The sequence below is a fragment of the Pangasianodon hypophthalmus genome, chromosome 22 (assembly GCF_027358585.1).
Source record: "Pangasianodon hypophthalmus isolate fPanHyp1 chromosome 22, fPanHyp1.pri, whole genome shotgun sequence".
NCBI lineage: Eukaryota > Metazoa > Chordata > Actinopteri > Siluriformes > Pangasiidae > Pangasianodon > Pangasianodon hypophthalmus.
In genome coordinates, this window is record NC_069731.1 from 9,019,815 (window position 1) to 9,035,428 (window position 15,614).

The window sequence follows — 15,614 nt, forward strand, 5'->3', positions numbered from 1 at the left end:
GATTTTCTCCATTAGTGCAGACAGTTCAAAGTGATTGTGGAGGCTAGCTCTGATTTTGATAACGACAGATTAGCTAAGCTCTTACCCAATTGTGGATTAGGCTTTTCCCACTTATGAGGTTAATACAAAGAACGGAGAAAAATTCAGGCGTTTTATTATGTATGCTCAGCATACATGAACAAGGCGTGAACACACTGGATGCTGCTCTTACTCTGGCTCTTCAGATTGACCAGCACATCAGGACGGTAAGGTACTGCTACCATCTCACACACAACTGTGGACTTTACCAACAGCAGGAAACTTCACTGGATCTACCTTCAGCATTCTTCAACAGACTTCACCTGCCTCTCCCTGTACTCCTGCAGGTACACCAGTCCCTGTGGGTCACTAAGCTACATTAGGGGAGTATATGAACCTGCAGAGGACCCTGGGGAGTCTATCAGACAGGGTGGATCAGCTCCAGCTCGAGATCAGCAGTATGCCAACAGACACAATTCTTAATTGGACCATCATCCGCATAGCCCCACTCCAGATGGTGTACATGGGTGCATGATGACATATTGTGCTCAAAGTCCCAGGACATCACATGAATGCAGACAATGCGTCACAAATCTAGACTGGTCATCCTGTACTGATCATGGTCAATATAACAGGCCACTTGATGGCTACTCACCTAAGCATCAGAGTCACCGTTCATGGAGCCCTGGTCACTTCTGCTTCCAATTTGCTCTATTTGCCTATCAGATCTAGGGAAACTACAAGTAGTTGACAATGAGAGCCAGCTGCCAAGTGCTAATGATGTCAGGCCCACTAGTGACATTGCTGAGCACCAAGAGATTTAAGATACTGCTGATGTTATGACTCAGTATGTGCCACTTGTAATTGAAGACACATTAGTTCATGCATTTGTAGACAGTGGTGCTGATATTTCTCTTGTAATTGAGGATTTCAGAATGTCTACTGCTACTTTACCTCAAAGACCACTAGGAAAGCAGTTCATAACTTGTGAGTTTAAATCAGCATGCTCACAAACTTGTGGATGTTACAGTATCTACCACCATGGTGGTTCCTGCTTTTTCAGAGACTATAATTTCAGCCAAACTTGCATCACCTCACAAGGGTTTTCAGTCGAATGGTTACATAGGTGTGTTTGAGTCTCATTATTGTGAGGACTCAACAGTAGGATTTGCATGGACTCTTACTAAAGCAGATATGGGTTCAATTTATCTGAAAGTTGTCAGTCCCTCTTCTGATGAAATTTCTCTGCACAGTGGTACTCAGATTAGTACTTTTTATTCTATTTCTGAGAATGAACAGGATGATTATATAGTTATTGACAAATGAGAGAATAATGTTAACATTCAGGATGCTTGTGTGTCCAGCTCAATGTCAAAGCCTATTTCGCCTGTACTGCCAGATCTCTCTAATACTGAATTATCTGAGGTACAAAAACAGAGTCGTAAAGATGTGCTAAATTTCTTCTCTGATGTTTTCAGTCAGCACACCCATCTATGGTAGGTCAAGCGTGGTCACCCACAAATTTTTCTACCATGGACATGTCCTCTGGTTATTGACAGGTAGAGTTAAACCCAAATGATAGACAGAAAACTGCCTTTACCACTGGTGATGGCCTATATTAATTAATCTATGGGTTACAGTATGTCCATTGGTCTTAAGAATAGTCCACCCATGTTTCAAAGGTTTATAGAATTTGTCCTTAGAGGGCTGTGTTGGACAAAGTGTGTCATTTATCTTGATGACATAATTTGTATGGAGAAAGACTTCAATGATCATATAAAGACAGTTTAACCAGGTTCAGAGAGGCTCGTCTCAAGCTTAACTGATATTTAAAAAAATATCTGTTTTGCAAATTGTTGGTAAAGTACATGGCAAACATTGTCTCAAAGGAGGGGCTGGTCCTTGACCCAGCTTGTAGTCAGCGAGTAAGAGATTGCCCAACACCTAGGTCCAAACTTTGACCAGCCATTCACATTGAGTATAGATGCATTTAATACCGCAATTGGTGCTGTTTTATTTTAAACTCTACGTATGACAAAGAATTATGGGCAATAGTTTGGTCGTTCAGGCATTTTCATCATTACTTGAGTAACTGCCCTTTTACAATAGTCACAGATCACAAACCTCTTGTTGGTCTCAGGAAACTGAATTTTGATATTGACCTCATGGGACTGTATGAATGGGTGATTGTACACAAGGATGATTGTACGCAAGGATGGAAAGAGACACACTAATGCAGACACTATGTCTAGAATTCCTGTAGTTTCACTGAAGGCACAGGAACCCCTAACAAAGACATTGTCTATTCAAACAGATGACCTGTCGTCTCTCAGACAGTTGTATCTTCTGACATAAGCTGCATAATCAGCCTAGTTTGCAATCTCAAATTTGCTAGTCTGGTGTGAACTTATTGCGTGCCTCTTTGTGTACGGAAAGGACATTGCACTGTTCCAGAAAACAGATCCTGTTCTCTCATAGGTGTACAGTTGGGTTCAAAACCAAAAGAGACCAAATTTTGGCCTGGTTAAAGGGAAAATGAGACAACTCTCGTGGCAGTTTCCATGTATGGCGTTAAGTGAAGTGCTTTGCCGTACATCTTGCATTGCCCCAGATAAACCTGAAATTTACAAAGTATTCATTCCTGATCCTCTATACACTTTGCATTCTGCATGACATTTGTCCGAGACTAAAAAGAAAAAAGAAAAGAACCATTCCTTACCACCTGCGTGGTAATGGAATGGTGGAACGATTCAACAGAAGGATCAGTTAGCCAATGTTCTCTTCCGCAGAGATGGTGAATGGGACCAGTACCTGCCTGCAGTTGTACTATCATTTAATGCTACACCCCATTTTGGCACTGGTTATTCACCATTTTTGTTAGCTCATGACCAAGAGCCTCATTTCCCTGTGCATGTGCAGATTGATTCTCCTTTATGTGCTAGCTTGGAGACTCCACAGAACTATGGCTCTACATTAGTCGATTGTATGGAAACCGTGTTCCAAGGAGTACTCAGCAACGGTGCTGACCATAGGCTCAGGTGTGAGTATTACTTCAACTGGTATGTGAAATTTCAGCCTTTCGAAGTTGGAGACACGGTGTGAATGAATGATCCAACCGCACAAAGAAAGAAATTAGACCCAAAATGGACCTTATCGGGTTATTTCTGTAGATATGAATGGCATCTGAGTATTGGACCCTAGGAATGTTGAAGCAGGACCCAAAGTTGTTCATTATGACTACTTGAAGCTTTATAGGTCTAGTTGGGATAAACCAGCCAACTCTTCCACAGGTACTGTTAAGGATGTAGTGAAACGGGCTCAGGAGACAAGACCAACATACACTGCCTTGTCAGAGTCTTTGACTTCAGAAGTGCCTGAGTTTGGTGAGAGCAGGGCCCCTGCCCTACCTTCGGTCCCACATATGCGTAGGCCTTCAGGGCGCATGCCTCCTGTTTATCAGCCACCTCAGTTGCTTGAAAGTGCATCTTCATTAGCTGGGGAGCACTCTCTGTCTGAGGGTGTAGTAACCCGCTCAGGACATGTTAGTAAAAGGCCTAGAAAGTTTTCATGTTGAGGTTGGCATTGATTGTGGAATAAGACTTATTCTATTCTAATTTGCTGTCTGATTGACTAAACTTCCTTTTTTATATTCAGTTAATTCAGTTAATCTAACGTTCATTTATTTTTCTAAGGGGGGAAAATGTGAGATTAATTTTTGTATAATTGTTTTAAATTTTTATTTGATATCGGATAATTTGTTTTACGGTTCATTTATATTTCAGTTTTGATTTGAATGTAATTGGGCTATGGCTGAGTGGTGGCGCAATGGTGCATGCACAGGGGAGAGATGTTGAGGTGAAGGTTCATGTCTCCATGACTAAATAGAAACATGAACAGAAACATGGTCCATCACGGACTCATGGCTTTTGCTCTGTCATGTTCATGCTCCTCGGAGTGTGTGTGCGTACCTTGCAAGCTCCGCCACCGCGGCCACACTGATCTTTTGCGAATAAACTCAGGAAAAGGTCCAGGTGGAATGTTGAGGGTAAGTAGTTGTTCAGTAGTTGTTGGATTGCGGTACCAAAAACAACATTAACAAATAAAAGCAAACACAACAGGTAGGAGCAACACACTGAGGCAGCCATCTGCGGCACCATCTTGACAGAGATCTTAAAGTTATTTGATTTAATGTTAATGGGACTCTGCATCTGGCTAAGAGAAGTACAATTTTGTCAAAAAAAAAAGATGCACAGGTAGTGCTTTTGCAAGAGATGCACCTAAGCACATCAGAACATGTAATCTGCTTGTAGGAGTGGGGTAACCATCTGAGATCAGATGATAGAATCTCATAGTATGTTGGAGGCAGATGGAAGTCTCCTCATATAAATTGCAATCTTTTATACTTATGAGTATACTTTTAAGCTAAGTATACTTTTACTTGTCACTGAGCAGGACATCCAAATTGAGGCAGTTTGTTATTGTTTAAGCCTGGGCACAAATTGCCTGTGGGGATGGGGATTTACCTGCCTCTGCTTTTGATATCCCCATCTCTGGTCATTCATTTTATCGCCACTGGGGACACATTTTATCCCTGCTTTGTCAGACCAAATGAAATAAATGCATTTTGTATGCCCAACAGTAAATGGTGCAATTTAGTAAGGCTAGCTACTAAGCAGTGGCAAAGCCATGGGGTATATTTCACGCTTGAACTCCCTGAAATATTTTCCTGCTCCAAATGCTTATTTCTGAATGGTAAACACAACACACACACACGCACAGTGCAGCTGATTATATGTACCTTTCATGATAGAGTGCAACTGCTGCACAAAATGTTAAATAACATTCTTGCAGTGAACTCTATTTGCAATATAGGGATATCCATAACTAGGTGAGAAACAGGATTAACCAATCAGGATTAGGCATTTTACCTGTTTACCTGCTTCACTCTGAGCTCAGGGATGTCTAGGTAACAGCCTCTTAAATACTGGAGGTTTACTGCAGGAGGAGAAAAATAAACAGTTAGATCTCGTTTTATAAGATAAAATATCATTTTCCTATTTTACTAGCATGTTATTTTAATCAGTTCTAGTAAAACTACCATTAAGGTCTTTTATAATGATATTAATATGGTAAGAATGATTGAAGTTAAATGATTAAGTAACGTGCTTGTCCTATCACTGCTCCTGTTGTCTGGTATCCACTCAAAATGCATGGGTGCATGACACATAAGTTTAATTGTACAGATAACATGGTGATTTTTATTTAGTATATTTCCTCATCTGCTGCAATGAATTCCTTGTTTGCCAATGCTCCCATGTAGAACAAATCAGTGGGCCTAAGCGTGTACATTACAGTGACAGTTAAATAACAGCGATTCACACTTTGAATGACAAGATTAATCCAGTTCCATAGTTTGTTTCTGTAATTGTTAAAAGTTAACAGGCAAGGAGGGATACTGTAATTCAATGGTAAGTGCAATTACAGTAACAAACGGTATGGTAAAAAATGGTAAGCGTAATTATTGTTGATGGTTATTGACTAATTGTCAACATTTATTTGTTATTCTCATCCTTGATATTAGGTGACATTAAGTAAGCACAGTTTTTCATTGCCACCTCTTGTTTACCAGACAAATATCGATTTTTTTTTATCTTGTGTTTGAGATTTTCTTTTCAGCTTTGCAACCTAGGCTAGGCCTACTGATGAAAGCTGCATGTGAGCTATCCTGGACCAAGATGGATCCAGACATTACAGATTTGTCAAGATAGATGGCTGCTGTTCAAATTTTGTTCCATATCTGTGGTAAAATGTTTGACAGTGTAATTCCCCTGGACCTGTTAATTGTAAATTTATTCATAACAGTTAAAAACAACAATTTTCTGTAGTTTTATCTCACTGTAACCTTCTGTAGTTTTCACCTAATTCTGCTTAACCCTTAACCCAGACCCAGTCTTAGTGAGGATGAAATCAAGGCTTTGTGATCAAGGTGCTCATGTTTTGCAGAACACCTTCTACTTTTCATTTACTTTTCAATGAAAACATTTGGGTTTGAGATCAAAAGATGAATATGAAATGATAGATAAGAATTTCAGAGTTAATTTCCTGATAATTACATCTAGATGTATTTAAACAGCCTAGAAAATGGCACCTTTTTTCTGAACCCTCTCATTTTTCAAGTGATCAAAACTACTAGAACATGTAACTGACAGGAGTTTCCTGTTGCCTAGGTGTGCCCTGTTACAGTGATTGTTTAAACAATTAGTAGCTCTGAATGTCTACTCTTGGTCTGAGCAGTGGGTTTCACCTGTGAAGACTGCGTTTGTTCTTAAAAAAGGATAAATCAACATGAAGTCCAGAGATCTATCTATGGGAGAAAAGCAAGCCATTTTGAAGCTGAGAAAAGAGGGAACATCGATCAGAGCCATTGCAGCAGCATTGGGCATAGCCAATACAATGTCGAGCAAATGAAAGAAACCACTGGTGTACTAACAACCAGAAACTTAACAGGTCAGCTAAGGAAAAGAACAGCAGGTGATGACAGAAATATTGTGAGAGCTGTGAAGAAAAATCCAAAAACAACAGTCAGTGACATCACTAACAGCCTCCACAGGGCAGGGGTGAAGGTGTCACAATCGGAAGAAGACTTCGAGAGCAGAAATATAGAGGAGATACCACAAGGTGCAAACCACTCAGCAGCAAGAATCGAAAGGCCAGACTGGAATTCACAAAGAAATACAGACATGAGCCACAAAAGTTGGGGCACAGTGGAGGTAGTGTCATGGCTTGGGCTTGCATGGATGCTTCTGGAATGAGCTCACTAATCTTTATTGATGATGTAACTCATGATGATAAAAGCAGAATGAATTCAGAAGTCTACAGAAACATTCTGTCTGCCAATTTACATTTTACATAGAAATGCATCCAATCTAATTGGGAGGAACTTCATCAGGCAGCAAGACAATGACGCAAAACACACTGCCAACACAACAAAGGACTTCATCAGGAGAAAAAAGGGGAAGGTTTTAGACTGGCCAAGTCAATCACCAGCCCTTAACCAAACTGAGCATGCATTTCACCTCCTGAAGATGAGACTGAAAGGAGAAAGCCCCCAAAACAAACAACTGAAAGAAGCTGCATACAAGCCTGGAAAAGCAGGACAAATGAAGAATGCAACAGTTTGATGATGTCAGTGGATTGCTGATTTGATGCAGTTATTGCAAGCCAGGGATATGCAACCAAATATTAAGTGTTATTTACATTAATTTATTTTATCACTATCTATTCCAATACTTTCACATCTAAAAATTGGGTGGTCTACCACCAAAGGTGCTATGTTCTAAGTTGTTTAACACATCTAGATCTAGATTTTATCAGGAAATGAAAGCTGAAATTCTGATTCATAGTCTCATATTCATCTTTTGATCTCAAACCCTGATGTCTTCAGTGTATAGCAAAAACAAAAGAATTGGCCTTGCCATTCCCCTTCTTTCAGAGGGGACCTGACTTTTTGCTAAATATATTTGTTTTGATTTGTACATATTCTCTTCCTTTCTTGCAGCTCCCCTTAGCATTACCAACATTTGTGTAAGGAATCACACTGAGACTGAGACATAAGCATGGAAAATGATTATACATGTACAGTCTTTCATTAAAATGGTTCTTTACTGTCAGTTTTTGACTATTTACAGTGCATAATTATTAAGTTACACTGGGCAATAGATATTACCAAGTTCTTCTTCTGAATTTTACAACTTTTTATTTCTTGCAGCTCCCCAAAGTGTTACCAACATTACTGTAAAGAATCGCAATGAGACTGCATTAATACTGGAATGGAATAAAGTAAACAACAACAACAATTACAGTTACACACTGAGCTACAACAGTCAGAACACCAGCATCAATGGATCAGAAGAAGGTGTTGCAGTGACCTACACAGTCCCTGATCTTACTGCTGGGACTGAATACACCTTTACTCTCTACACTGTATTTAAGGGAGTGGAAAGCAGAGCCTACCACATTACAAGTGTCACTGGTCAGTATGTTTTCTGTTTTAAAAAAAATGTATGGTACTATATATTGCAATCAGTGTGTGAAATACCCCATGGTAATCAGGGGCATCCCTATGTGTACTGAACACTTAAGTATTACTCTGGTATCATGGAATATAAATTAACAATCTTGTATGCTACCAATTATGTATACATAGCATACTTTATAGGTACTGGATGAATCACATCATGCACAAATAGGCTACGCATTCTGGAAAAAAAAACAAAAAAAACATGTAACCAGTATACATCTGGCCAGCATCATACCTAAGAGCTATTGGCCATGACACGTGCAACACTGTGTGCAGCCCATTACATTATGTAGAAGGTTATAATTTGCAATAACAAAATTTAGTCAGAGGGAAAAAAACAAAATAAAATAAAAAAAGATCTTCAACATAACCTCACATATGCCTGCTTCTGCTTAACATTGCAGTGACTCTCTCTATTGATCAGACAAAGACTCACACATGTACAGACATAAATACACTTATTATATTCATGCACACACACATGTAGCCCTCACAGCAACTCTTTACATTGCTATGTCTAGTGGCCTAGGTTTTCCCGTTGATGTCCAGGTAACCAAGAGGATGAGAAACAAATCCAGGATCTAACGTAATGCATGGATTGAAATGTTCCAGCAGGGGCCTACAAACAACAGAGAAGAAAAACTCTGTTCATGCAATCTATTGTGGCTTTGGCTAGCTCTGTATTTAACAGCAGAAAGTTGTCTAAATCAAGCTGGCGAGCAGAATTACTGTAGGATGCATCAGAAGCTGCCAGTGCACTATCTGGCAGTGCTGATGCTAGATTCAACAGAGGTCAAACTTTTTGCTGAAATTCATTCCCTTAGACAATTTCCATTATGACATTTGCTTAATTTTTTTTTATGTGAACCCAAAATGTCCTGAATGCGAGCTTTGCTTTCGTTTTTTCCATTTTGGTAGGGGAGCTAAAGCCATGATTTTGTGGGGTCAAACTGGTTAATTAGGCCAGTATTTTACACCTTGATTGCAATATTTTTTTTATTTATTAATTTGCATGGGCTCTGTATTTACTGTGACTCTTTCCTACCTAGTTCCAAATAGTGTCACTGGGTTACACTGTCAGTATTCATCAGGGGGCTATGGTCTAACTCTTGTTTGGGATCCTCCAAATGGCGGGAGGACATTTGTACAGGTCAACATGAGCAGCAAAAGCTTTAGTCACATAGGGGAAAGACTGTATATCGATGGACTACTGCCTGCCCAGTGGTACACCCTTACTGTGTCCGCACTCTTTGGGCCTATGCAGAGTGTCCCAGTTTCAATCACCTGTCAGACTGACCCAAGAGGTAAGAGAGATTGAACAAGTGGTTGTTTTACACAAAAATCATACAGAAAAATTAAGACCGATTACAAAGAAAAAACAGTTGTTCTGGGCCTCCACTACAATCATTAAAAGAACAATTGTGGGAATATCTTTTTGGAAGAATAGTGTTCATCTCTCCAGTACAGTTCCAGAGACTTGTAAAATATATTGTATGGCATTTAAGCTGTTCTGATGATTCATGGTGGCCCAACATGTAAGGGTGGCTTGTCCTTTAATTTGTCACCCATTTGGATATATTTGCAACTCCAAGCTATGTATAGGTAACTGTAAACACATATTTTACAGGAGTCATAGCAGGTGTTCTAACATCCCTCCTGCTGGCCATTCTGATCCTCTGTATTGGTATCTATATATGGCATCACAAGCCAGAGCTATACAGGTAGGTGTTGCTGTTGGTTTTGAGTGAGAATGTGTGGGCTCAACTGCCCCACATGGTAACAGTTAGGAGGTTTCCCACCATGATTAATTTCAGTGCTGTCTCATTTACTGAAAGCAGCATTAATGGCAGTTGAGTAAGGAATAAAACACAGTGGGGTGTGCTGTTATAGGAAAATAATCCCTGACGAGATGGTGTGATACGGCCTGAGGTGTGTTGTTTCACACATGGTCCGAAGTGTTTTATTCCTGTAATACCACTGTGATCTACCAGTGATCACAATTTTTAATTTATTGATGAATATTTAATGTTCTGAAATGTCTGCAAGACAAGTTAGTTCTTGTTATCACTTGTTATAGTAGCTACAAATAGTTATTCCCTCACCAGCTACTCTTTATTCTTTCTCTTGAAAGACAAAAGATGCAGCTTGTCACAAAAAAACAGACAGTGCAAAGACTCTCATCTGAAGACTTTCCTGTTGCAGAAAACTTGCTGACTGTTATAAAGAACTGACATCGGAGACTCCTTCCATGAATGTTAAAACTGTAAATGTCAACTTACAGAGAGCTTCAATGATAGGTGGAACTACTATTAGAGCTACTAGTACAGATCAATCAACACCTAAGCAATCAGATTTGCCAATTACACTAATGATTATTCATGTTCTAAATATTTTACATATTAAAGTAATTATAAATATTGGACTTTTTATTGACACATGTAAAAGGAAAAAATGGGCAATGCCATTGAACAAACCCATGAAAAGTTCACTATATGGGCAAAATTATATGGACATCTGACCGTCAAACCTATATGTGGGCCTTCCACAAACTGTTGCCACAAAGTTGTAGGCACACAACTGTCTAGAATGTCTTTGTACAGTATGCTGTAGCATTAAGATTTCCCAACACTGGAACTGAGAGGTCTATCCCATACCTGTTCCAGCATGGCAATGCCCCTGTACATAAAGTGAGATCCATGAAGACATGGTTTGCCAAGGTTGGAGGAGAAGAAGTTGAGTGGCCTGCACAGAGCCCTGACCTCAACCCCACAGAACACCTTTGGGATAAATTGGAACTCAGACTTCACCTCAGGCCTCTTCACCCGACATCAGTGCCTGTCCTCATTAATACTCTTGAGGCTGAATGAGCCACGTTTCAAAATCTAGTGGAAAGCCTTCTCAGAAAAGTGGAGGTTGTTATAGCAGCAAAGGGATGACCAACTCCATATTAATGGTTTTGAACTGGGATGTTCAACAAGCCCATATGGGTATGATGGTCAGATGTCCACATACTTTTGGCTTTGTAGCATAATTAGTCATTAGCTTATACACTCAGGTCCATAAGTATGTGGACAATGACACAATTTTTGTAATTTTGTGACCACAATGGTTTTGAAATGAAGCAATCAAGATGTGATTGAAGTGTAGACTTTCAGCTTTTATTCAAGGGGTTTAACAAAAATATTACATTAACCATTTAGAAATTACAGACTTTTTTTTTTACATAGTCCCTCCATTTTCACAGGGTCAAAACTAGTTGGACAATTGACTGATAAGCACTTTCATGGCCAGGTTTGACCTGTTGTTCCATGACAAATTAGGGAGATTAAAAGGTCTGGAGTTGATTCCAACTGTTGAATTTGCATTTGGAAGCTGTTCATAGTAGGTCTCAATATGCAGTCCAAAGATGTGTTGATGCAAGTGAAGGATTCTATCATTAGGCTGAAAAAAAACATTCCTGTCAGAGAAACTTTAGGAGTGGCGAAATCAACAATTTAGTACATTCTTAAATAGAAGGAATGCACTAGAGAGCTCAGCAACACCGAAAGGCCTGGAAGACCACTGCAGTAAAGGCCTGGCAAAGCACCAGGGAAACTCAGCATTTGATCATGTCCATGGGTTCCAAATTTCAGGCAGTCATTGACTGCAAAGGATTTGCATCCAAGTATTAAAATAAATCCTTATATTTATAATTATGTTAGTTTGTCCAATTACCTTTGAGCCTGTGAAAATGGAGGGACTATGTAAAAATTGTCTGTAATTCCTGAACAGCTAATGCAATATTTTTGTTAAACCCCTTGAATTAAAGCTGAAAATTGTGTCACTGTCCAAATACTTGTGGATCTGACTGTGTATGTATATATATATATATATATATATATATATATATATATATATATATATACATATATATATATATATATATATATATATATATATATATACATTTATATATATATATATATATATATATATATATATATATATATATATATATACATATATATAAAACACACATGCACCATCCACTTTATTAGAAACACCTGTACACTTGCACATCATGCAGTTATCTAATCAGCCAATCATGTGGCAGCAGTGCAATGCATAAAATCACACAGATGCAGGTCAAGAGCTTAGTTAATATTCAAACATCAGAATGAAGAAAAATGTGATCTTTGTTCCTTTGATCGTGACATGGATGTTGGTACCGGAAGGGCTGGTTTGAGTATTTCATAAACTGTTGATCTCCTGGGATATTCACACACAAGAGTCTCTAGAGTTTACACAGAATGGTGCAAAAAAAAAAAAAAAAAAAAAAAAAACATTGAGTGAGCGACGGTTCTGTGATTTTATACATGATTGGCTGATTGGATAACTGCATAAATGAGCAGATGTACATGTGTTCCTATTAAAGTGACCCGTAAGTGTATTTGACCAATAAAATGATAGGATTAAAATCAATCTGTTAGGATCACCTGTCTATTACAGTGTTGGTAGATTTTCTATATACAATTTGTTAAACACTGCCTAAATCAGACTTTGTCCATCTTTGTGTAACTGCTTTGTTCCATTATTTTTAGCAGGTTTAAATCCTCTAATGAGACCGAACTGTCCAGTAATAAGTACAAGTAAGTAGGATTCACTACATACTTTTTATTTACACATATTATATTAAGGTATGAGGTCTGCTTACTGAGCTTTTTAATGTTTTTTTTCCTCAGACCAATTCACCTGAAGAAGTTTCCAATGCACTTTAGCTCCATGAGTTGTGATCAGAACCGTGGTTTCAGTGAGGAATATGAGGTACAGAAACACAGCTTGTGTGTATGTTGGTGTCCATACTAATGTGCCTTGGTTTAATGTGCTCACTGAGACCAGTGTAATCATTAGCACTAAATGAGTTTGGATAAATAATGTCATCTTTTTCCACATGATGGTTACAGGATTTAAGTACAGTGGGTACAGATCAGAGTTGTACAGTTGCTACACTTCCTGAAAACAAGAGCAAGAACCGATTTACCAATGTACTGCCCTGTGAGTGTTAAGCACAAATAAACAGACTTGCAACATTTAGTGAAAACCTGTGTTTTATTGCCGTTGTGTTCATTTTATGGTTATGGTTGTCCTGTTAAAAGTTGTTAAAATATTCATCTTCTTTTTACTCTCCAGATGATATATCTCGTGTGAAGCTTGCTGCACAGACTGGCTCTGATTTGGACTACATCAATGCTAACTACATTCATGTAAGTCTTTCAGCAGCACACTTAGTGTATGACACATCTGGTAATATACAGTAGGCAAGTGATGAAAGAACTGATGCTATAATGTAACTGACATATTAGCAGTTTTCTTAAGGACATCATAGCAGCCCCTGTTAAAATGACTTAATCTAAGAGAATGTTTTATGGTGAGTTTCTGTTTGTTAGGGTTATGGCAAGAAAAACAAGCAGTACATTGCTGCTCAGGGTCCTCTCCCCTCCACTGTCAGTGACTTCTGGAGAATGGTGTGGGAGCAGAAGTCCTCAGCCATTGTCATGCTGACCAACTGTACTGAGGGAGGAAGGGTATGCTTGTGAGAATGTTGAACAAAAGTGCCACCTAAAATACACTTTTAAAATGTTCTCCAGGGAACGAATAATGCCTTAATGTAGTAATGGTAAGATCTGTTTTTTCAGGCTTTTGTCCATTCTGAAGTGATTATGACTATACAATACTTTCTCTGAAGGCTTCCTACTTCCCACAATCACAAAGCTGAAAGGTCTTCCTCTATAGGGGAACCATTTGGAACTTGCTAAAACTTGCTACGAGTGAGTTTTTCAAAGTTGGAGCCAGTGCTCTGTCATCACACAATCTCAGACACTTATGCAAACAAGAACAAGTATCTCAACTTGAAGAACACCGGGTTTTTTCATTCATTCTTGAGTAACTGCTTTATCCTGGTCAGGGTTGTGGTGGTTTTGGAGAATATCACGGGAAAAGAAGGAAGAATTCACCCCAGTATAGATGGCAGTCCATCACAAGGCACCATTCATACACATTTACACCTAGGGGCAATTCACCTACCTCAATGTTGTTGGACAGTGGGAAGAAACCAGAGAACCTGGAGGAAAATCACATGACCAAGGGGAAAACAGGCAAAAGTCTACACGGACAGGAACCCAGGATCTAACTGGGGACCCTGGAGCTGTGAGGCTGCAGCGCTACCCACTGCACCACCATGCTGGCATACTCATTAGTAATAAAGTTTCATTACTTTCGAAGTTTCATAAAATTAGAGATACAAACAAATACAAATACAAATACACAGGTTATGGGCTGTTACTTTAGGTAGTGATAAAAGTGATAGCAAAAACATGATTTGCCACAGCAAAACTTTCAGATGATTGTTCCTTTTAGTTACAGTTTCCTATTACTTAATGTAAAACTTCAGTTTGAACCTTTGAATGCTCTCTGTAGGTTTCATCACTTCAGAATGGAATGCGGCGTTCGATTCTCTGGCCCATCATTTTTCTTTCTCTGCAGATTAAATGTGAGCATTATTGGCCAGTGGACGACATGCCCTGCCTCTATGGAAACCTGCGGGTCTCTGTCCAGTCAGAGCAGAAAGAGAGTTGCTGGACTCGACGAGAATTTGTTGTCAGAAATGTGAGCCCAGTGATAAAACTAACAACAAAGTGTAATCTTTTATGCTATACAGTATGATACACACACACACAAGCAATCGAGATAACTTTCAGCTTTTATTTACTGCATTTAGCAAAAATATTGCATTAACCATTTAGGAATTACAGTCTTTTTTTTTTTTACGGAGTCCCTCAATTTGCACAGGCTCAAAAGTAATTGGACAATTGATAATTGACAACTCATAAGCAGTTTTATGGCCAGGTGTGGTCTGTTTCCTCATTATTTCATGACAGATTAAGAAGATAAAAGGTCTAGAGTTGATTCTAAATGTTGAATTTGCATTTGGTAGCTGTTCATGAGAACTCTCAATATGTGGTCCAAAGAGGTGTCGATGCAAGTGCAGTCAACACTTTTGAGCAGGACGATCAGTGTAAATTGTTATTTTGTTTTATTTATTTTGTTTTATTCATTTAGTACTGCCCTTCAGAAGCTACATAAGATATTTACATGTTTCCCAGAAGACAAAATAATAACAATTTACACGATCATCCTGTTCAAAATTTTACACCCCCCGGCTCTTAATGTATTATGTTGCCTTCTTGAGAATCAGTGAATGTTTGCACCTTTTGTAATAGTTGTGCATGAGTCCCATAGTTGTCCTCAGTGTGAAAAGATGGATCTCAAAATCATATAGCCACTGTTGGAAAGGGGTCAAATGTGCAGAAGATACTGGAAAAGCAATGAATGTGTAGTACTTAGAGGATTTTTCTGAATAACAGTGGGCCGTTTAACTGCTCACAACATACAAGGAGCTCATGAACAACTATCACAAAACAAAAATAGTCATTGATCATCCAGGTAACAACATACAGTATTAAGAATCAAGTGTATG

At 38.8% G+C, this 15,614-nt stretch overlaps 1 protein-coding gene across 5 annotated transcripts in view; it reads left to right on the forward strand.

Annotated features, from left to right (window-relative positions):
• Positions 1 to 15,614, forward strand: part of ptprh (protein tyrosine phosphatase receptor type H) — a 52,760-nt gene that overhangs the window by 30,582 nt on the left and 6,564 nt on the right. For 3 of the 5 annotated variants that reach the window (XM_034297944.2, XM_053227995.1, XM_053227996.1), the window contains 9 exons: positions 7,787 to 8,050; positions 9,148 to 9,402; positions 9,726 to 9,819; positions 12,679 to 12,726; positions 12,820 to 12,901; positions 13,042 to 13,132; positions 13,268 to 13,341; positions 13,525 to 13,662; positions 14,621 to 14,743. In XM_034297944.2, the coding sequence (XP_034153835.1) occupies positions 7,787 to 8,050; positions 9,148 to 9,402; positions 9,726 to 9,819; positions 12,679 to 12,726; positions 12,820 to 12,901; positions 13,042 to 13,132; positions 13,268 to 13,341; positions 13,525 to 13,662; positions 14,621 to 14,743 (1,169 nt within the window). Of the gene's footprint in view, positions 1 to 7,786; positions 8,051 to 9,147; positions 9,403 to 9,725; positions 9,820 to 12,678; positions 12,727 to 12,819; positions 12,902 to 13,041; positions 13,133 to 13,267; positions 13,342 to 13,524; positions 13,663 to 13,773; positions 13,906 to 14,620; positions 14,744 to 15,614 lie in introns of those variants that run through there. The other 2 variants (XR_008300748.1, XM_034297945.2) reach the window with 2 other exon arrangements.